The sequence below is a fragment of the Mus pahari genome, chromosome 7, assembly GCF_900095145.1.
Source record: "Mus pahari chromosome 7, PAHARI_EIJ_v1.1, whole genome shotgun sequence".
NCBI lineage: Eukaryota > Metazoa > Chordata > Mammalia > Rodentia > Muridae > Mus > Mus pahari.
In genome coordinates, this window is record NC_034596.1 from 74,034,873 (window position 1) to 74,058,735 (window position 23,863).

General features: G+C 40.1%; 2 protein-coding genes across 2 annotated transcripts in view; one reads left to right on the forward strand and one right to left on the reverse strand.

Annotated features, from left to right (window-relative positions):
• Positions 1–3,696, forward strand: part of Mpp5 (membrane palmitoylated protein 5) — a 46,241-nt gene extending 42,545 nt beyond the window's left edge. The window contains exon 14 of the mRNA XM_029540787.1: positions 3,087–3,696. Coding sequence (XP_029396647.1) covers positions 3,087–3,263 — 177 coding nt within the window. The 3' untranslated portion in view covers positions 3,264–3,696. The remainder of the gene's footprint in view (positions 1–3,086) is intronic.
• Positions 3,697–8,893: 5,197 nt separating this feature from the next.
• Atp6v1d (ATPase H+ transporting V1 subunit D) lies at positions 8,894–23,830 on the reverse strand. Its single transcript, XM_021201945.2, has 9 exons — positions 23,615–23,830; positions 19,601–19,718; positions 16,527–16,606; positions 14,982–15,049; positions 14,244–14,288; positions 12,896–12,999; positions 12,388–12,454; positions 11,222–11,300; positions 8,894–9,506 (listed from the first exon to the last, which is right to left on the reverse strand). The coding sequence occupies exons 1-9, from the start codon at positions 23,653–23,655 to the stop codon at positions 9,365–9,367; spliced, it is 744 nt and encodes a 247-aa protein (XP_021057604.1). The 5' UTR covers positions 23,656–23,830; the 3' UTR covers positions 8,894–9,364.
• Positions 23,831–23,863: the final 33 nt, after the last annotated feature.

Sequence of the window (23,863 nt, forward strand, 5' to 3'; positions counted from 1 at the left end):
AATATATATATATATATATATATATATATATATATATATATATATACATACAAGGGGTAAACCTAAAAATAATGCTATTTGAAAAAAAACCTCAGACTCAGTAGACCACAAGTTGTATGATTCCATTCATTTAGGATGTCCAGGACAGACAGATCGGAATATATGACATAAATTGCTTAGTAATTCCTTAGGGGTGGGAAAACAAGATTAATGGCTACTACATTATAAATATTTTAAGTGGTGTCTCATTTTATTGCTATGAAGAGACACCATAACTAAGGCAATGTTTAATTGGGAGCTTGCTTTCAGTTTCAGAGACTGAGTCAGTGACCACTGTGGTGGGGAGCCTGGCAAACAGGTATGGTGTGGGAGAAGTAACTGAGAGCTTATATTTGAGGCAGACAGAGACAAGGCCTGGTGTGGGCTTTTGAAACCTCAAAGCCCAGGCCAGTGACACACCTCCTTGTCCAAGGCCACACCTCCTAATTCGTCCTAAAATTGTGCCAACTGTGAACACTGTGAGCCTGTGGGGGCCATTCTTGTTCCAGTAACCACAGATGAGGGTGCAGACTCTTCTAGTGTTGACTATGGTGTTACCTGCAGAACTCTACAGTCTGAAGAAAAAGTGGGTTCATGTATTTTAAATTAGTAAATTGTGTGGTGTATGAACTAGTTATCTCAAGAAAACTTACTTTTCTCCAAGATGGAGGAAAACCTCACTAGTCTTCTCTGTAGACATTGTTCAGAACCTGTTATGAAAATTGAACAGATTCTTTAGAAAACCTGAGAGCTTCTGTCTTTGTCTTTTCTATTTAAATCACTTCGCCTTCATTTTGACTGTATTTAATTCACACATGCCTTAACTTCTGAAGATGAAACCTTTTATGATCTTTAAGCCTTTCCTCTTTTCAAATGTAGGCATTTGTCATAATTTTTCTGTAAGCAACTTGTTAACTACAGCCATAATTTTATTATTTTGTTAAAATATTTTCTACTGTTGTCACTTTTATCAAACTCATGGGTTATTCCAAAATATGTTAATTTTCACATATTTGGTGATTTTAAAGAATGCATAACTGATTTACAGTTCCATCGTTATCAGAGAACAGATCCAAAGAGATGTTGATCTTTTGAAATGTGTTGAGTTTTATTTTATGTCCCATCACCCTCTCTGAATGTAAAAGTTTCTGCTCTGCACTTGCTGGCTAGAGGGTGATATGTATAATTGCCTTTTAGTCCTCTTACATTTGTATGTCCAGTGTTATTCCTTACAGTAGTTTTATCACATTCGAGTGAGTAAACGGGAATCTTAGTAATGGTGTTACTTACCCTGTCCAAAATGTAAACCATCAGTGAACTTCATGTTGGGAATCTGCCCTAGATTTCGGGCTTTATGTTTGCTGACAACTGATCTTAAGCTTTGAGTAGACAGGTTTCAGTAAAACTGTCATCATGCTTGGTTACAGTGATAAGCTCTCTGCTGTGAACATAGGTTTTCAGATTTTACATCACAGCATTTCAAGTTAGAACTGCCCCTCCCCATCCCCTGAGTGTTTTTTTGTTTTGTTTTGTTTTGTTATTTTTTTTGTCATCCTTTTACTATGTTTTCCTCTACTGTTGAGTGCAGCCATGTGGGCCCAAACTTAAAATCACACAAGACATTGATCTGAAGTTTAACTAGCCATCTTGATTGACAGGGGTTTGGGATAGTTTCCACTTTTTGACCGTGAGCCCAATGACCATAGGGTTCTGGATGATTGCACATAGCCTTGCCACTGGCTTGTCTCCATTAAACATTTCCTTTACTCACTATTCTAAAGTAGCCTGTTATATATTATTTCCCATACTCTAGTGGGATACTTTTTTACATCTTAAAACTCTCCTTTGTAGGGCCAGGCAGGTTATTCTTAGCAACATATACCTTTAATCCCAGAATTCAGAAGGCAAAAAGTAAGCATATCTCTTATGAGTTTGATAACCAGCCTTGTTTACATAGTAATTCCAGAATAGCTAGAGCCATATAGAGGAAACAATTCCTTGGAGGGGGAGAGGAGAAGAAAATTAAATAACAAATAAATAAAACCATTTTTAGTGCCCAGTGTGGCAGTATACACTTGTAATCCCAGTACTTGAAGCACAAGGGCAAGAACTCTAGGCACCTGGGGATAGACAGACAGAGACAGAGAGAATATGAATGAGAGAATATCCTTTGTACATTGAAAGTTTTAAATTGCATGTTATTAAATCTTGAATTGATACAAGATTTTCTTAGAAAAGGTAACACAATCAATATAACAGTATATCAACTTTTAGTACAGGTAAGGTATTTTTGTTTTGTCTTGGAGACAGGGTCTTTCTGTAGAGCCCTGGGTGGACTTGAACTGTGTAGACCAGGCTGCCCTCAAACTCACAGAGATCCACCTACCTATGTATCCTGAGTGCTGCGATTAAAGATGTGCACCACTAGCTGTAGCAAAAACAAATGTTCTTGTAAAGAATGTTTTAGAGACATTTACTCTAGTCAGAAAGTTGAACTCCATATTAGATATTACTTGCTTTTTAAAAGATTTATTTGTGTTTATGTGTATAGATGTATTACCTGCATTTATGTCTCTGCACTACATGCCTACAGTTATCTAGAAGGTCAGAAGGGGGGTGTCAGATCCCCTGGAACCAAGAGTTAGGGATTGTTGTGAACCATCACTGTGTAGATGTTGTGAATCAAACCTGGGTCTTCTGTAAGAACATGTAGTGCTCTTAACTGCTGAGCCATCTCTCCAGCCCCAATGCTACTTCTAGATAAACGTTATGATGCTCTAAAATGTTTGAAAATGAAAGTTTTTAGGGAAGTCAAAATAACCCATTCTTTTTTCAGGCATAATGATAAAATGAAAATACATGAGAACAAAATGTACTATAAACCAGGGTTTAAACAAGAATTCTAAAGATGCTGATGGTACCAAAGTGGCTCAAGAGAAGGGTTGGGAAGGCACTCTTGAGTCTACAACAGACAGGAAAGCCATGTAGTGACCCTCCTTACTCACCCTGTATTCTGTACTCTCACAGTCTTTATGCTTTCCTTGCAGCCTGAAGAATTAAGGGAGATCATTGAGAAAACGAGAGAGATGGAGCAGAACAATGGCCACTACTTCGACACTGCAATTGTGAATTCAGATCTTGATAAAGCCTATCAGGAATTGCTTAGGCTCATTAACAAACTGGATACTGAACCTCAGTGGGTGCCATCTACCTGGCTAAGGTGAAGGAAATGACCTTTCTGTCATCATGATGAACTTTATTTGGCAAACTGCCATCAGGAGGATAGCCTTAATGCTGAGAGTTCATCTCTTAAGCTAGTGAGAAAGGTCCATTAGGCAATTTGTACACAACACTCCCTGCACATTGCTTTAGGGGACCTTGACTTGTTTGGAGACTGAAAATGGAAACTTTCTTCAGAGCATTTCTGACGGTAAAACCTTTTGTTTTCACTTTCTGACTCTGCCTCTGGGTCAGATGTCTATAAAAAACATGTATGTATATTCGCAATCGTCCGTTGTCTCACATAGTTATGAATATTAACATTATTTAACATTTAACTTAAATGACTTCATGGGATTGAGAGAAGGGGCTGTGCTTCTGTGCACTGAGAATAACAGTATTTTCTTAAACAACTGACTTGGTCATCAGAAATATTTCCTTAAAAAGAAAAGAAAAGAAAGGTGCCACTTTAGTTTGGAGCAACTTTTTAAGTTTAAATTTATTGGTTTTATCTTTTCATTCTGAAAAACCTTCCATTAAAAGTACTAGTTTTGCTGGGCACGGAAGTGCACGCCTTTAGTCCCACACTTAAGAGACAGAGGCAGATGGAGCTCTGAGTTCAGGGCCAGACTGGTTTACAGAGTGAGTTCCAGGCCAGTCAGGTCTATACAGAGAAACCCTGTCTCAAAACACCAAAAATAAAAAAATAGAGAATGCAGCCTCCAGTGTAGATACGAGTATACAAAAGATGCTGACATTTTTAAAGATAGAATTTTCCGAATTACTTTATTAAATTGTGATGATTTGAGTCTTGACTCCTTGTTCTGATAAAGAGTTCATATAAACTATGTTGACCATTAAAACTTCCTTGTGATGAAAATATTTTTTTATGTCAGTGAAAGGATGTAACACATGTGACAGTTTCTGCATTTTCATATCTGAGCACAGAATTGTATCTCTGACTATGCTATGTGGTTATCAAACTGGAAATCTGTACTGTATACTGATATTTAATAGATTAATAAATAGTTGCTTTCTGCATTGGAATAAAGTTTTATACATACATATACACTGAGGAAATACTGACAACTAACTTAGAGATCATAAGGAAGTAAGTCGTTGAGCATTTTAGAAAAGGACATCAGAGGAGTTTTGTTAAGCGTATACAGACAAGTTTTTGTCCTAACAGTCTTCCTTGTGAGTGAACTACAGCAGCTTGCTAAATCTTAAATGTTCATGCTAATGGGATTTTTGGACTGTCTCTTTAGCTACAGCTTTAAAATTCATTGTGTACAAATCCACAAAGAAAGTTAACTTGTAGTCTTCTCAAGCCTTTAAGGAAAATGTTCTGTGTGACAACCAACCTCAAATGTGAATGTCTTGATTTTATGTAGCTACAGAATTTCATGTTCCCAAAACTAAACACTGGAATGACTCTGACTTGTCATTTAGCACAAGCAGTTGGTGTTACTGTCTTGTCAGTGCTGTTCGTGTCTGATTTCTCTTCTGGATAATCTTATTGGAACAAATGTAGAGTGTTTGTGATGTCTTTTTATGTTCATTTTTGCATGGCTCTTGTAGTTGGCTGGCAAGTGTGTCTATTAGAAATACTTTCAAGAGCCGGGCGTGGTGGCGCACGCCTTTAATCCCAGCACTCGGGAGGCAGAGGCAGGCGGATTTCTGAGTTCGAGGCCAGCCTGGTCTACAAAGTGAGTTCCAGGACAGCCAGGGCTACACGGAAAAACCCTGTCTCGAAAAAAAAAAAAGAAAGAAATACTTTCAAAATAATTTTCCTTAGGAATAAAAGCACATTCTTGGGTTGAGGGAAGGAATGCTATACAGTCTACAGTCTGAAATCTGAACACTCCCAGTTTACAGCAGGAAAAGTTATCGCCCTTGTCAGCACTGAAGGTCAGTTCACTTAGCACTTAAGGGATTAAATCTTTTCAGGTTTTCACTGGTTTTTTTCTCAGGAATGAAAGGTAGTCTATGGTCAGTAGAGCTTTGTGATCTGCATGCCGACCAAAAATACTGACTGGTGAGACTTGGTGCATACCTATAACCCTATAGGAAGACCTAAAGTTTAAGGCTGGTCTGACTTACATGAGACTGTCTCCAAAAAAAAAAAAAAAATTCTTTTTTTTAAAGACAAAGAAAAGCATGGATGAAAGGGTGAATATTGGATTTGAGTAGTTTTTAGTGTCAGTGCCACTTGGTGACAGAGGAGCTATGTGCTATCAAGACTCTCACACAGACCTTCACAGGAGAGCCTATACCCAGGCACATGCCATGCCACCATATAGTTTTTGACTGAGATTCTCAAGGTCAGTGAGATCCTATACTTTTACTTGTAAGTAATGATAGGATAGTGGACATCCTGAGCTTTTGTAAATCCTAATGGTTATGAATGTACTAATGCTCAACATAGTCCTAAACAGTGAAAAGTTAACCTATGCTTTAAAAAAAAAAAGCCTTGTTTTACCTAATTGTATAGCCATTAGGGCCAATTTAATTTCCTATCCCTCTGTGGTTCTGACTGGAAACTGTTGTGCCAGGGAAGTCTTAGCCACTTACAGAAAAATCGTGGTTGGCTGGGAACACAGCTCAGTCGCTAGAGTATCGCCTAGCATGCACAAAACCCTGGCTGTGGCATAAAGCCAGCATGGGTCATGGTGTTAATCCCAGGACTTGGAAAGTGGAAGCTCACGGATCTGCAGCTCAAGGTTACCATCAGCTACATGAGACCCTGTCTCAAAAACAAAGTAGGTAATACCAACTAATGATATGTCCCCGGGAAATCCAAACAAGGAAGTACCTTCATTTCTTAGATTTTTTTCATACTTCAGAATAAATAGATAGTACTTACACTGGTCCACATTATCTTTCTGTGAAAATCTAGTGTATGGATTGTTTTCCTTCTCTCGTGGCCTAAGGAGTTAATATTGATAAGGAATGATTTGAATGTAATTTTTTCGAATGTGTGGAAAATATGAACCAGGGATTTATCCTTAATGAAGGTAGCCACTGACATTTGTTGTTGATCTCCCTTTGTACTGTCTTGTTTCTGCACTCGTTATTTTGAGATATCATACTGCACAATGTATTATAAAAATAAAAAGTAAAACTATATTTCAAATTGTAAAAGCCACTGGACATTTTCTTATGTTTATATCCAAGGTTTGTTTACATACAGACCACTCTCCTTCAAGGGATTATCAGGATCAACACTGCTGGAAACTCCTAGGTGGAATACAAATTACAGTGTAAATGTGGGATGTCCTTTATTGGCATATAGTCCTGTTTATTGGTTGGAACAAACAAGCTTTTTGTTATTGTTGTTTGGTCTTGATACACAGTCCTGACTCTTGGAACTCAATATGTAGACCAGGCTGGCCTGGAACTCACAGTTCTGCCTGCCTCTGCCTCCTGAGTACTGGGATTAAAGACATGCACTACCACCTCTGGCCTTTAAAAGTATTGAAAATAGCCAATTTAAAGTTGTGAGCACAAAACTAGAGAGGGAAAGAGGTATAAAACAGGCAGCCAGGAATTGAGAATATGGGTTGTTAGCACCTATTCTAATTCTCCCACTGTTTATCACCCTGAGGGGTCACATCACAGTTTTAACGGGGTGTGTGTGTGTGTGTGTGTGTGTACACACATATAAATGTACAAATACACACACACATATGTATATATATATATATACATATACATATACATATACATATACATATATATATGCGCATGCATGCAACCTGATGGACTCTGGCTTTTCCACTCCTGATTTCTCTCCTTTGGATCAGCTCACTTCTACTCCCAGACAAACTCAACAATATTTACCCACTATTTAATCTTGACTTTTTAATGTGAAACCATAAAGCCATCTAAAGTTGTATCTGAATGTGATGGTGTATGCCTACAATCTCGGCACTTGGGAGGCTGAAGCAGGAGGATGCCAAGTTCCAGACCACCCTGGAGCATAAGATGGTGTATCAATAGGAAATCATCTGTAAATATGTGGACCAAAGTTTAAGCTTAAAGTTTAAGCACCAGAGCTTTACTGAAGCTACATGAGAAATTTAAATGCCTTTGGTCCAATGCTTTCAAATAAATGGATATCAACCAATCTTCAAACTAAAAGCAGTGCCTAGTTAGCTCAAGGATTATGCCTTTGAAATCAAGATTCCCTGGACTTTCATTCCACCTATGCTATTTAACTTATATAAGCTGCTCGATTTTTCCATATGCACAACTTAAATGGTACAATTAACATCTCACAAAGTAACTTGCTGAACAGTTTGGTGTTACTGTGTGGTATGTGTCACAAGTCACTGCACAGTTCACATAAGTCAGTTTTTCCTTTCATCATGTGGGACCCAGGATGGAACTTAAGTTGTGGGATTGACTGACTGACCATACAAATTTACCTACTCAATTTTTTGTGGGTTGTTGTGTGTGTGTGTGTTTGTGCATGTGAACTTGACATTTTTTATTAGCTACATTTGGTTTCTTACAAATCAGATCCTCCCCCCACCCCCACCCCCACCCCCGCCAGAACCCATGTAGATAACAGCCTAATAGTGCATGCTTATAATTCCTGCATGGGAACACTGGAGACAAACCCTGCAGCTTGTTAGCCTGCTAGTCTAACCTGTTTGGCAAGCTCCAAGCCAGTGAGATTATCTCAACAAAGATGGACAGGTCTAAGGAACAGCTCCAAAGCTCTAGCCTCCATATGCATATGCAAAATGTGTACATGCACATACCAAACAACAAAAACTTGAGTAAACTTTTATGGTCAGTGAGATAGCTCAACAGATGAAGGTGCCTGCCCCTAAATCCCAACTGCAGTTCCATCCTGGGAATACACACACATGCACACGCACACACATGCGCACAGTTTTTTATAAAACTTAAGTTTGACTATTTGGGCTTAAATTCTAGATTCACTGTCACTACTTTGTAGCTTTAATTTAAAAGCAATTAAGCTCCCGTATCTCAAATCTTTCTTTCCTCTACAGAATGGGCTAAAACACATTTTTGGACTTGGGGTGTGTTTAGCATGAGACTTGAGTAGGCTCCGTAGCACCACTTTAAAAAAAAAAAAAAAACCTCATGATTTTGAGAACATAAACACACAAATCAGTAAGTACCTGGCAAATAGTCCCAAATCTTTGCAGAATCATTTAGTATCTTTACTGTGGTAGCAGTTGGTCAGACTCCATTAATGCTGGTGGTGTCACTCTCATAACCAAGAACTGTCTTGCCCAGGCAAGCCCAGAACACACAGAACTGGTTGCATTAAGGTCTGAGTACTCACAGATAATCAGGCCAAATCAAGCAATACTGAAACCTCATGATCTATCCACTGGCATGTCATCTTCATAAAAAAACAGCAAAATGCTATTGCTCCTAAGATAGCAAAAGCTATCTGATTAGTCCAAAATCGAAATGAATATTTTCTTAGATTAGGAAGTATTAAGAAGCCTACGTAGTACTAGTGGTCACTCACTAGTAGCCCAAAATGCAGTAAACTATCTCAAAGTACTAGAGAGTGGCAGTAAGGTCACTGATCTGAGCATAAGGACACAATCACTATTCTTTGCTAATTCTCAAAAAGAAAAAGAAACAATGTGTTTTTAAAATCATTTTACTCTGTTCATAGGTCACATTTAAATGGGCAGAACTGCTTCCATTACACACAGACATATCGTGCAAAGGAAAATAGGTGAAGAACTGAGGAGTCCACGGGAACACAGCGGCAAGGTTTCCAAGAGGGTAGGAAGGAAGGTTGCTCACAGCCTTTGCCTGTGACCATGAATGTTTATCGTACATATTTCCTAAAGTTTTAAACAGATAGGTCAAACAATTGTAAATAGAATGATATGACACTTTTCACAGAGGAAATTCTGTAGGTTGCTGGGCAGGTTTCGCAAATCTCAGGTTGCTGAATTATGATACAGGAAAAAGTCTTACAAGGCATTCTGATAAATCTTACAGCCAGAGGAATTCATATGCCAAAATAAATATCCACACATACTGAACCTACACACTGAGTTAAAATGGAGCTGATGTTCAGTCTGAAGGGAGCAGAAGAGGGCAGCTATTCGAACAGCAGGTCCTCGTCCTTCTCTTCAGCCAGCAGGTTGGCAGGCTCCATCACCTCTCCAGCTGCTCTCCGCCGCTCCAAGTCCTTCTCAAATTTTTCCTTGATAATCTTTTTCTTCTCCTGTATTTTCTTTAACCTGCAAGAAGGGGACTTTCTGAATGCTGTTTGAGTGCATAGAAACTCAAATGTCTTCAGTTTCTGTAACTAGACAATAAACATGGAAAACTAGATTCCCACTTTCTTTTCAGTAATTTAAAACTCATCTCAAAATGTTTGAGAAAAAACACTAATACCTGTTGTAGTAACCCTATACCCTATTCTATATTAAAACTTGAAATCCATTCTGTACTGGAACAGATTTTGAGCATTCCACTTTTAACATTTTTGAGTCACTACACCCCTAAACATGAATGATAACTACAGTTCTACTTTACACTGAGATGCTTCAAGAGCTAAGAACAGCATGCTTCCCTAAGCACACCTCTCGCTTGCCCTCCACTGATGCAAGCTTAGAGCGCAATCCCTTTGTTTACTATTTCTTTCCCCATACTGCTCTAAATCTTAATAAACAGCCAGTGGGCATCATTATTTCTCAGCATTTACTGTGCTGATTCTCTGGTGGTGTGATCCACCCGTTGGGATTTCCAAGAACTTTTTGATACCTGCACATATTCAATGTTCAATACTGCTTGCAGGATGGCTGCTTGTCAGTTTCTTATCTCAGGTTTTATGTAAAGATAACCAACCCAATCACTCTTTTGGTTTGGTTTTGGGTGTTTTCCAGAGAGGGCTTCTTTGTTTGTTTGTTTGTTTTGTTTGTTTTTCGAGACAGGGTTTCTCTGTGTAGTCCTGGCTGTCCTGGAACTCACTCTGTAGACCAGGCTGGCCTCGAACTCAGAAATCCACCTGCCTCTGCCTCCCAAGTGCTGGGATTAAAGGCGTGCACCACCAATGCCCAGCCACTCTTTTGTTTTAAAGATAATCTTACTACTTTTTCTGAGAGGCATAAATACTTATGCCATGTTTAATCTATGTGCAAAACAAGACACTCATCTCCACAGCCTTTTAAAATACAGTAGTTCTGCTCTCCGTAGGGGATACATCCCAAGACTTGCAGATCTAAAAGTTTGTATATTATGCTTTTTCATGCATGGTCATCCCTTTGTAGCTAAATTTTCTATCTGTATACTAAAGCAAATGTGGTTAAAAGTTGACAAAGTTTAAGTTGAAAATTAAGTATAATACAGTATTAACAATTATTCCCATGAGTCAAAAGCTTTCACCTCTTAAAGGAAACACTCAGCACCACTGTGGTGACAGCCAATACCTGCTCTAATAATGGATGTATATATACTAAGACAGCAGGTAGATGCAGGGTGGGGATGTTAGATGAAAGGATGCTTCACCTGTCAGCACGGGACCACAAGGGACCACAAAGTTTCTTGCTACATAGAAGAGCATACAATTGAAAATCCACATATTAGGTCTCTCATTTTCTATTTCACATTTTTGGACCGCAGTTAGCCACAGTCAACTGAAATGAAAATCAAATGCAGGCAAGGGAACTACGTTTATAATTTCTGCTTTCAGTTTTCTTTCCTCTGAGTGTATATTCTAATATAGCCCAGGATAGCCTTAAGCAGCTTGTAGTCTTGACTTCTGAGTTCTGGAATAATAAGCAAGTGCCACATGCCCAACATTTATTTCTTGCTTTTTATTTAACAAAATAAAATACCAACTGTGCTTATTCCAAAGTTCATTAAGTACATTAGTCACCGAGCAAACCAAAACTGTACATAGAGAAAAAAAAAAAAAAAATCAAAAAAACAATAAGTGCCAATTTCCACAAACCTATAGAATTCTTCTCGCTCTCTCTCATCCAGTTCTGTGATGATATAGGCAAGGGTGCGTTCAATCCGGGGAATGATGACTGGAGTTTAAGAGCATACGTATGTGAGAACTTAATCGACCTTTTAGAAGACCCCCAGTATTTATTTGAATACGACTTACTATTTTCTAACTGTAGCATTAATGCACACCTAATGCAGTAAACTTGGAGAACAAAACGAAGTGAGATGTAATCTAGCCAAATAAAATTACCCTGTAAATATTTTGGTATGTACCCTTCCAGTATCTTTTCTATGTACAGATACCATATTGGGCCAAAACAAATCCAACTTTAAGTATACATAAACAGATAACAGTAAGCCACAGATGTTACTTTAAAATGCACCTGAACTATGTTAAGTGCTGTGACCGTTGTATGTGTCATTCAGATCTGCTTTACATACAGTGTTCCTATTCTTCCGGAATGTGAGCTCCCCAAATTTGAGAACTATTAACCTTATTCATTTTGTTTTGGTGAGAGTTCAGACTGACCCTATAAACAGCAGACAAGAAATATATTTCGGGAATAAGAACGTAGCTCAGTGACAGAATACCTGCCTAGCCTGTGCAAAGCACTACCAAGTAATAATGTCCATAAATATTTATTCAGTACTATTAGGGCACCAGCTGAAGGAAGGTCTTTCTTCAGGCTTTGCTCCTTTCTTACCTAAGAATAAATGTTTCTTTTATGGAAATTGAGTTCTTCAACCAACAACATTATTAACACAATTGTACTGTTTTAAATAATAGAATAAAAGATATGAAATAAATATAGCAAAATGAGACAACAGCCTAAAGGTGAGATTTAAAGATAAATGTTTAGTGTGTTTTTTAAAAAAAGATCATCCAACCAATGGACAGACCCTGAGAAAGCTCTAAGGCTCTCAAGGAGCAGGGTCTCTTCTCTAGTGACTGCATGAAGGTCAGAGCAACTTGACCGTTGGTGACCTGGAACTCCCTCCCAATGCACCACGTGTTTTCGAACTGCTGGACACGTTTCTCTCCTCACTGTGACAGAGGCCTATCTTACCTTTCAGCCTGGAGTGCTGGGATCGAGTACTAGATGCCTAACAGGTTGGCAGGGAGGGACAAGGGACCAAGCAAAGGATCTCCCAGCAGCTCTGACTCACCGTGCTCAATGGCATTGACACGCCTGTTGGTGATTTTAATGGCTTCATCCAGGGTAACAAAGGAAGTCTAAAATAAAAGAACAATTAATAACAAGCATGTCTCCATGATCAGCCAAACCTGTACACTTGGCCCCACTCAGACTTGTACAAAACATCTGGGAACCCAAAAGACAACTTCTTTTCAGCCTACCTTAGTGAAAACTCACTTGAGATTTCTATACAACTAGTGGTATTTCCATGGGGAAACATTCCCTCATAGCCTAGATACGTATTAACTAGACACACACACAAACCATGTTATATTTACGTTAAATCTGGTACTAACCATTGCTGTTCTTGTCTAGCTGAGTGGAGTTGTACCACTAACACATGCATTTTATTAATAAAAAGCAAAGAAGCCATCACTTCAGAAGTCAGATCATTAGGCTTGTTTCACACAGGATCATTTGAGTTGAGAGTCCCATGTGACTGTCAGAAGCCAGGCTGGGCACTCTCTGCTGCGACCCACCTGCAGGGAAGCCAGTTCCACCAGTAGTTCCACTGCTTTGGCATAATTCCGCTTTAGTTTAGCCAGCTGCTCCCCACCTCTGGCCAAACCGGTCAGTTCATAGCCTGAAAGAGCCGGTCAGACATTTTTAACCAGAGAGTAGATAATCCTCCAAGAATTCCCAAAAGAAAGATAATTCAGAATAACAAACATGGAAAGAACTTCACTAACTCCTGTTACATGCAGATTCCAAACACACAATGCCACACCCAGCTCGCAGGAGCAGGCCTATACTACCCACCCCGCAGGGCCTCAGGGACAGACCAAGACAGTCCTACTTGTGTCTCACTTGGTGAACCAATGACTTTATGGGCTCATATTACAGAGGCATGAGTTACTTGGAGAACTAGTGACCCCAAAAGTTGCTTCACAGGAAAGTGTCCCCCTAGCACAGTTAACTTTCTCATAGCTGCACAGTTAGACCCCACTTAGTCTTCCATGCTCTATCTACTCTAGCAACCCTACAGACCACGTACAGCTAGAACAGAAATGCATGAGGGATGACTCGAATCTCAGCTAAGGATCTAATCCCTACTCTCTCCCCTTCTGAGGGAAGGTCCAAAAGCCTGATCTTGAGGGTCTCCTGCAGGTTACCACAGCTTCTCTAATTGGGACAGTAATAGCTGGGTTTTATAAAAATTTTATTTTACAAGACTACTAGAGTAACTGTTGAGGACAGAAGCAAGACATACACGTGTGTATCTGTGTGTCACGTGTGCACTGGAGATGGAATCCAGAACTGAACATATGCCAGACAAGCTCTACCACAGAGCTTCATCACTAGCCCTAGAGGGGACAAGTCACTACTTTACAAGCTTGGTGGATGAGCTAATAGTGGCCAATGCCATTAGCACAAGGAGACTTTCTGTACAGGTGACAATTCCTTTATTATATGACCCTCATTTAACATTGTACACAATTCAGTGAACAAGTTCATGAACCAATGTCATAGAAGTAGCAGAAGAAAGAATATTTTTATATGGGAAAAAGTTAATTACTTCGCTTTGAGAAGAATAAACACATGTTACTTATCCCCACAAATGCTGCCAAATTAGGAAAGGAAAATTCCAAAAAGCTTGGAGTAAGCTAAAACTCTCTAGAAAGACCCAGCGTTCAGAACATGTCATAGAACTTAAGTTCTTACTCTACTTTTAAAAGACATGAACAGAAATTATAAAGAGTACATGGTGAATGCAGTTTAAGCAAAAAGGCAGTGCAGAAGTCTAGTGACCTGGTTATAATATTTTTAAACAGCAAATGACTACCACCGCTCTCTCTCAGTATTACACACCTTAGGATCTGCACTTACTGTCAGTTCCTTCGTGGTAATGTTCAAACACTGGCAAGGTAACACCTGTTAGAAAGATAATGAAGATGTGTACATAGACAAACAGACTGGGCTGGAAGTAATTTTTCTTTTTTTTTTTCTTCCATTGGCTCTGGTTCCTCTTAGGCAGATTATGAAATCCACGCAAGCTGTTTTTCTTTTTAAAGACAAGATTCTACTATGTAGGGCAGGCTAGTCTAGAACTTAGACATCAGTTGGTCTCTGCCTCTTTAAAAGGGTGCTGCCTTCTATACTAAGTATCAAATACTAGAAATATTAAATCAAATACTAAAAAACCCGAGATTAAGCTTAGAACTGTCAACGGTTTCAAGTAATATACTTAAGAATGTGTCTTCTGAAGAGTTTGCTTCTTCTCAAAATTAAAATTACCCCGAGGACTAGAACTAGGTTTCGAAACTCCTTTTTTTGTTGCTTTGTTTTGTTTTGTTTTTTTTCTGAGACAGGGTTTCTCTGTGTAGCCCTGGCTGTCCTGGAACTCACTTTGTAGATCAGGCTGGCCTGGAACTCAGAAATCCGCCTGCCTCTGCCTCCCAAGTGCTGAGATTAAAGGTGTGCACCACCACTGCCCATCTGGTTGCTAAACTCTTTAACATGCCATCAACTTGTTCCACAGTTAAGAGAAACTGGGGCTTTGTCATCCAACTGATTAGATGTAAATTGTCACCTTTACCCCTGCAAGGATTAGGATTGGTCAGTTACCTGCTACATTGTCTTTCTTTGCTCTGATCTTCACTTGGGCTTTATTTACATTTTGGATAACCGTGGTGCTGGGGGTGGGGGAGGGGGGGGAAGAGAGAGAGAGAGAGAGAGAGAGAGAGAGAGTGTGTCAGTCAGTCTTTATTTAGTCCTGTTTGCAAAAATGACTCTAAAAGGACCCATTGGATGTTGAAACCAGGAATAATAAGTCATACTATGTGTCAGTAATCATCTTTTTTTAAGATTTACTTATTATTTATTATGAATATATACATTATAAACACACACACACACACACACACACACACACACACACGAGTTCTCTGTCTTCAATGACACCAGAAGAGCAAATCATACCCCATTACACATGGTTGTGAGCTACCATGTGGTTGCTGGGAAATTAAACTCAGGACCTCTGGAAGAGCAGTCAGTGCTCTTAACCACTGAGCCATCTCCCCAGACCCCAGTAATCATCCTTATTTCAGAAAAGAAAACTCACAGAGTTAGTAGAGGCCCTCAGTGTAGAACTAACAGGAGCTAACTCACTAGCCACAGGATAAGCAAATGTAAAGTATGTGGACGGCTTGTGTTTTCAAAGAGTGGACATGTAACTTTAGAGGATGTATTCCTAGCAATAAGCTTTCTTTCCTTCTAGGTTTGCTGTTCAGTTGGTGAGGTGCTATTTACAGTCTTTATCCTAACTTTCTTCTGATGTCATCTAACTCACCATTTGTTACAAAGAACTTTTCCCTTAGCCACACAAGATACACTACTATTGGTCTTCCCTTCTGCTGGAAAAGTCAGAGCAACTAATTATAGTATACTATTCCATTAGCCCACTACACTAGCAGACAGTGAAACCTGCCACCTAAGGGTCCACCGGTGTAAGGCCTTCATGACAGGAAACGCTCTTATGGCAGGAAGGGCCCATGTCATCGCAAGAAAACTAAGAAGTCCAGAAAAACAGCCTCCACCTCTGTCTAGCCAAGTACCCTCAGGAATACTTTCCCTTTAAACTGGAGTAACACCATTACCTGCCTCACGGAGTTACTAAGAGAATCATGGGGATAAACTGGCATAATCTATTTGCAAACCGGTATGCATCCTTTGTCAAGCCATAATGATGTGATAAAAGCCATAAAGCTCTCAACTGAATAATGGATTCCATTCTCAACAAAAATGTATCCGAGAAACATGAAAATGTTCATAGCCATTTCCTCAGATTCGAAAACCTAAGATTCAATTCAAAGATCCAGCACTAGGAGAAATGGTTAATAAATTATAAGACTTCTTAGGGTACAAACCTGTGAAAAAACATGGCAAAAATGTTAAATGAATATGGGCTTCAAAATATCAAGTTTTCTGTGCTTGGCACTTATAAAAAATCCATTAGAAAGGTAAGAGGCAGTTACCTATAAGGAAGGCAGAGGCAGTTAAGGTTATGACATTAGAAGTTTTCCTATTACTGTATCGTTTATCTTTCTACATTTTTTAATTACTTGAACCTGAAGTACTGGGTTTTTTCAAACACCCTGTTTGTCATCTTACCTGAAGTCCCCTGCTGTGAATTTGGCCTCAGCCAATGAGAAGGCAGCTTCTCTCATCACTTCCCCCATCAGCATTTTAGTCTAAGAAAGCACAAGCCAACAACAGAGTCAGTCAAGAGCTTACAGAAAAGTCATGCCATAATTAGTTCCTTTTAATAATCATCAGAATTTTATGCTAAGTATGAAGCATCAGCATCAAAAACTGATTGGATAATGAGAAAACTCCGGTTTTGATCACGGTCCTGATGATGTTATAAAACCATGAGCATTAAAATTAAAATAAATTCACTGACAAACACTAAACTGAATCTAGCAAGGCTCACTTATTCTTGAATAAGTTCATGATGATTCGCTCAAATTAATCTTCTAAATTCGCCCAGAGTCCAAAACCCTATCGGGAAAATGACTCCAGAGTACAGCTGAAGATGTAAAGCTTGGGAAAGCCAACTTTTTATTTTATTTTATTTTTTAAGAGAATTTTCATAAAAATAGAAAATTAGCTGAACAAACATTAAAATAAACATATCTGGTATGAGATTGATAAGAAACAAAACAGAGTATTCAGAAACAGTCTAGGTCTATGAGAGAATTTATTATACTAAAAAGACCATTTAACTGTCCATCCATTCACAAAATGTCAAATTCCTACCTTACAACATTCTTCCACCAAAAAAGACCCATCTGTAGAAGATGGGTCAATACATTTTCTCCTCCCCNCCCCCTGTGNGTATGTGGGGGGGGGGGGAAGAGAAGAGAAGAGAAGAGAAGAGAAGAGAAGAGAAGAGAAGAGAAGAGAAGAGAAGAGGAGGAGAGGAGAGGAGAGGAGAGGAGAGGAGAGGAGAGGAGATTAGTTTTCCTGCTCTATGACTCTCCACTTATTTGCTGTCTCTTGAAACTGGAGTTAAGCCAGCAGCTAGCAAGTCCCCACCCCACCTCATCCACCCTGAGTTACGGGTTCCTGGGATCATGCCTAGCTTTTTACATGGGTTCTAGGTATTTGAACTCAGGTCCTCTGGCCTCTGCAGGTGCTTACACTTACATGGATATACCCACAGATACACACATATACACATAATAAAAATAAATCTTAAAACACATGCACAATGAGCAGATGTAGAAGCATACACCTGGAATCCTGGCATGTAAGAGATAAAGAGACAGGAGATGGTTTAAGGTCATCTTTCGTAACACAGCATTTTGAGACCAGCCCAGGTTATATCGAAATGTTGCAAGAAAACTAAACCAAACCAAAATTATAAGCCAGGTGTTTTGCATCTATAGTCATAATTATTCAGATTAATAAGTCAAAGAGAATTGCTCAAGCCCATGAATTCATGGGAAATTGGGCAAAAAGGTAACTCACTCTCTCAAAATAAACAGTTATAAAGTAACAAGATTAAACAATACTTCTCTAGCCCTTTGCCTTTCTAAGCTTTGTATAATTTAGATCTCTAAGAAGTCAGCACAGGGCTCACACCAAACCCCAGCACTGGACAACTAAAGCAGGGGGGCTGAAGTAAGGTGGGCTCTACCCAGCCTGTGAGATCCAGGCTAAGGAAAGTGGGGGAGGGAAGACAAAGGGCGAACTTTATATTTAACAAAATAAAACTTAAAGAGCTTTAGTTGTTTGTTTGTTTGTTTAAATTAAAAAGCACAAAATGCAGTTCAGTGGAAGAGCACATGCCTAGCACATATAAGTCCCTAGGTCTGAATCTAGGAATTCAAAAATCTCAACTGCCCTTTAACTTACAGATACGAAGAAAATACTTTCAGTGTTTTACACATTTACTAGGATACATAACAACCTTTTTTCAAATGAAAAGAAATTCACCAAAAGAATCAAATTACCAGTGACCATGAAATCTGTACAAGCTCACACATAACAGAAAATAGCGCAGACTGAAGACAACACTTGAGTACAGCTGACTGGCAACAAATGAAAACTCATTAATGCCCATTAAGAAGGATGTATGAAAACAAGCAGAATTTATTTATAAACTAGTATTAAATCTTGGCAGTTACCTATAACTTGGAAGAAGAGTGTAAAATTATTTTCTGGAAAAATGTTAACATACATGCATAAAAGGGTTTAAGCATTTCCTCCTCCCAAGGCACTATTAAGACTAAATACTGGACTATAGCCACATCATTAACCATTATCCACAGTAAAATACCATATTATAAAGACTTAGACAGATTTTTGTACTGATATATAAAGTTATCTGTGTTATGGCACAGAGTAAGGGAGAAGGAAGAGAAGGCAAAAATACTACTACTATTTATTCAATACTACTGCTATTTTAAAATCAATGTTTATGCACAAAATACTGGGGTCAGAGAGACAGCTCAGTGGGTAAAAGCACCTGATGACTTTCTAGATCTTGATCCCCAGAACCCATAAAAAAGCCAGAAGGGTGAGGCACAGTGCCAAACATCTTTAATTCCAGTACTTAGGAAGTAGAAGCAGGCAGATCTCTCTGAGTTCAAGGTCAGCCAGGTGTTCATAAAAAGTTCCAGACTGGGGGCTGGAGAGATGGTTCAGCAATTAAGAGCACTGACTGCTCTTCCAGAGGACGTGGGTCCAATTCCCAGCAACCACATGGTGACTCACAACCATCTGTAACGGGATACAATGCCCTCTTCTGGTGTGTCTGAGGACAGATACATGGTACTCAACTATAGTGTATGCATATACATTAAATAAATAATTCAGAACATAACAGTTCTATATTATTATACCTATTATGGAGGCATTATTATTTTTGAAAGGAGAAAAGTTGACTTAAATAATATGAAGAAAAATTAGAAAGGAGATATGTACCTTTGCAGTAAGGTATACATTTAGCATAAATGAAGCCCTATGCTTAATCCCCAGCACCAGAAGGAAGGAAGGAAGGAAGGAAGGAAGGAAGGAAGGAAGGAAGGAAGGAAGGAAGGAAGGAAGGAAGGAAGAAGGGAAGGGAGAAAGGGAGGGATGGAAGGGATGGAGGGAGGAAAAATATAAGTGCCCAAGGCCATACTTGATTTTCCTTAGATGTATATTAAGTAGATACCCTGCTCTAAGCAAAGTTCTACCTCTATTATCTTCTTCAGGATCTGTCGAAATCGAAGAGTTAAGGCATCAGACTTTTTCTTCAGAAGGTTTCGACCAGTCTGTGCTCCTTTTAATCGAGCCTTCATGATGGTCTGTGCCCTACAAAAAAAAAAAAAAAAAAAGGCAAGCATATTTATTCTACCTCTTAAAAGATACAACAAATACCACTATGAGAAATCTACATGCTGTTTTATATAAACTAAGAATTGAAGGTGCTCATTCAGGAGCAAAGAACATATCTACAAAGTTCTCACATAAACTGAGAATGGCTTTCTTTGGAAAATCAGGCTTGGGAAAAACATGAGCTTACTTTTTTACTACTGCTTTTTGTATATTCTACACTTTATCCACAATGATATATTTCTATTACTGTTGTGGCAATAAAGTCATAAACAAAGATCTTATTATCACTGGAGGTCAGGCAGACAGGAATTTGAACCAGATTTGATTCTAATAACTTACCCAAGACTCAAAAGAAGGCTTAACCCTAAGAGCACTAGACCCCAGTTCCACAGTACATCCCTGAAAGATGTTACATTATAGCACTTGGACAGTTTTCCATCTGAAAGGTAGTTAGCAGTGGGTGACTGCAGTGACCCCTCTCACCAGAGTCTAATCCAGTGAAGCTGGTTCAGTTTCCAACCCAAGCAAGAGCTAGCCACACCAATGTGTATACTGAACATTCTGCACTGTTGACACTAAACACCAGAATTAAGGCTCAAAAGATTGGAAGAGGGGCTGGGAAGATGATTCAGTGTGTAAGAACACTTGCATTTTGAGCATAAGGAGCAGTATTCAGGAGGAAGCCAGGTATGTCTGCATGTGCCTGTGGCCCCAGCACTGGTGGGCAGAGATCCTGAGAGCACCCTCATTAACCAGTCTAGCCCAAACCACAAGCTTGCAGTTCCATAAGAGACTGTCTCCAGGCAAAGAGGGGGAAAGCAACTGAAGAAACAAACTAGACATCCTGTTCTGACCTCCACAGGCACAAGCACCCACATACTTGAATGCAACACACCCACACCCACACACATACACACAGGAGTGGGGTGTGGATGGGAAGAAACTTAGATAAAATTTAAGTTAATCCCAGCACTGCAGATTCCTACAAGTTTGGAGCTCATGGTTGAACTGACGAATAAGCTGAAGGTCGTTCTAGATGACTGTACCTCTGTGAATGGGAAGTTTTCAGTTACAGAGAAGAAAGAGCTGGATATGGAGTGGTGAACAGCTGTAATGCCAGCACTTGGGACCTCAAGGCAATAAAACTGGAAGCTGAAGGTCAGCCTGAGATATATAACAATGAATTAGAGGTGACTTGCCTAACACTTACAAGAACCAAGATTTACCTGACTTCTATTAACTCCAGTTTTTGTTCCTTTTTTCCCCCTTGAGACAAAGTCTTATGTACCTCAGGCTGGCTTTGAACCCCTTGTCCTCCTATGCTTCAGGCATGTGCCACCACACCCAGATTTATGTAGTATCAGTGAGTGAAGGCCAGGGCATTGTGCGTGCTGGCCAAGTGCTCTACCATCTGAACCACATCACTTTTGGACCTCCTTTGTTTCCATCCAATCTTGTTTCATGTTCTCTGGTGATACGTGAAATGAAAGCAACATTCCACAGGACAATACCACCAAGCGAATGAAGGAGAAACCAAAATCAGTACTGTGTGATCTGGACCACGGCTGTTGTACCTGCTCTTTTCTGTTTCAGAGCTGCTCAGCCCTACAAAAAAAACCAAAGAAACAAGAAGTTTGACCTTCAACTAAAACAGTGATTTTGTCTCCCGCTGAATCAAAGACATCTGACCATATGACAAAGAACCTGCTGTCAAGCTTTGGGTAAAATATTCACTTCCCACCCCTGACTTCCTCTCAGCTAGCAAGCAGAGTGCTCTCAAATAACAGTTTTCACCATCACAACCCTATCATTTCTCCTGTCTGAGCCCAAAGAAGCCCATTTTTCACCTTGTAGTCTTAAATTAAAAGTCCCAAAATAAAAATAAAAACATATCAGCATTACAAATAATGATTAAATATGGCCAGACATTATCTATAACAGTAAGACCACTGACAGCAAAGCAAAAAGGTGAGCACCATTCTGGCTCACACAGGCATGCCTGGGCACTTTAAAGAGTTTGAGTAACACTCAAGCAGGCTCAGAAAAGGGAAAATCAGAAGGGCCGGGGAGTCCACCTGTGCTTGTGTCAACTGTGCCTGCTCTCTGTCAGGTACAGAAGTCAGGATTCTAGCCTCCCACAGAGACACAGAGGCCCTGTCCTTCTGGTTGATTACCTTGCAAAGAAGGGTTCGCTCAGATTCCTGACACATTTATGAATTATATAAACTATATATTCAATTAAAACCCCTTTTTCTTTCAAAGAGAAGTCTAGGATCTATCAATCCGGTGTCAGCTAAAACAAGTATTTAATTCTCCTATCGGCCCTGAGTTTTGTTTGTTTGAGGCAGGCATGGTTATTTTTATTTTTAGGTGCTGGGGATTCAACCCAGGGCCTTCTGTATGCCAGGCAAGAGCTCTGCCTCTGAGATATTACTCAGTGGCATTACAGTTGGGGCTAGGGGCTGCGGGGAGAACTGTGGTCATCCTAGGGGCATACCCTTGTGTTTCCAGAAGCCATGTTGGAATCTGGTGTCTCAGTAAAGTTTGGATGGGGTCATCACATGCTGGGTTTTGAGATCACCCTAGGGTAGTCCTGATCTTTAGCTGTTTCACAAGCACTGCATTTCTCCACAACTGGCCCATTTGTACAGTTAGTATAACTTGGCATTTCAAAGTCAATGGGAAGAAGATTAAAAGTGTTTTCTTTTGTTTTTAAATAATTAAACCCTTTCATTCACTCAGAACTACATACACCCTGGCAGAGACAGCAATTCTTTCTGTGGTTTAAATGTAGCTATTTAAAAGTCCTTGGATCTGTAAGTAAAAAGGCATAAGATAAGGAAAACAATACAGTCTCTCTCTCTCTCTCTCTCTCTCTCTCTCTCTCTCTCTCTCTCTCTCTCTCNCACACACACACACACACACACACACACACACACACACAAAACCCTAAACAGGCCCTAAAGCAGAACCACAGTGAGAGACCTAAATATCAGAATAAAAACTGATTTCCTTCTTCAGGAAGATGAGAGCACAGATAAGAATACTTTTACTTTCCACAAGTTATTATATGCATTTGAGAAAACTTCAAGTTTTCACTTAGAATTGTCATTTCTCCTAAAAAGGATGTTAGGCCAAAGCAGAAAGGCAGCCTGTAACTGAGCACATCCCAAGCAAGGGTTCAAGGAACAATATTTCAAGGAAAAAGATGCCTCCTCCATCCAGGAGACAGCCCAAACAAATATCCGCGTGACAGTGTCATGAGTGACATTTGCTAGAGGTAAAAAGATGCAGTCATCACAGGGCTATAGGAATACCTCAGAAATGCAGGGATTATCTTCCCACAGCAGGTGACACTTGACAGGATCCAAGACTCAAACCTACATCTGCACGAGGGTGACACATTCAATGTCACTTTGGCTAAGGGGCCTTCTAGATGCTTCCCCATCACATAACTTCCCGTCTGAGAGCTTTGGTCAGACCTCACCTTAGCGTCTACATATCACTCCTCAGCACTGAGGAGCCCTGGGAGGCAGAGATGGCGCCGAGGGCTCAGTTATGTAAACTCCGTGTGTGGCTCAAAGGGTGTGTGCAGTGAGTGAGTAAAGACATCGACCTCCAAAAGCTGCCAGCAGTGAACCCCCTTTTCCTGTGGGCTGGAACCACCCTCTCCAGCCTCTTCTCTCAGGAGGGACAGGGGAGGGGAGGGTTGGAAGGAAACCTCGCTCGGAACTCAGAGGAACGAAGACCCTTGGGTCTTCAAGGAGCGACCCAGAAACCAAGGAACCTCGCTGGTGGCCAAGGGTACGCAGGAATGCGCTCCGGGAAGAAGTGACTGAACACGGTGTCGCCTGTCCTAGTCTCTAACTTACATTCGCGAAGGGAAGATTTCAATCCGGTCTTTGCCCGACATCCTGACGGTGACTCGCCTCGGGCCCCGCGGCGAGACGATCGGGACTGCAACACCTCCAGAACCGGTTACCACAGGGCCCGCCTCCACGGGCGTCAGCTGATGCGGTCACTTGACCCCTTGCGTTGCTAAGAGGCAACCAGGAAACCGGTTCCCACTTCCGGTTCCTGTTGGGCGAGGACTGAGGGCGGGGGCGGGGGGGGAGGAGACG

Coding starts and splice junctions, on each gene's coding strand:
- Atp6v1d (XM_021201945.2), bottom strand. CDS start 23,655: ATGTCGGGCAAAGACCGGATTGAAATCTTCCCTTCGCGAAT. Junction 12,455..12,895: donor TGGAACTGGCTTCCCTGCAG/GTGGGTCGCAGC, acceptor CTTTTATTTTAG/ACTTCCTTTGTTACCCTGGA. Junction 9,507..11,221: donor GAGCGAGAAGAATTCTATAG/GTTTGTGGAAAT, acceptor CCCTTCTTGCAG/GTTAAAGAAAATACAGGAGA.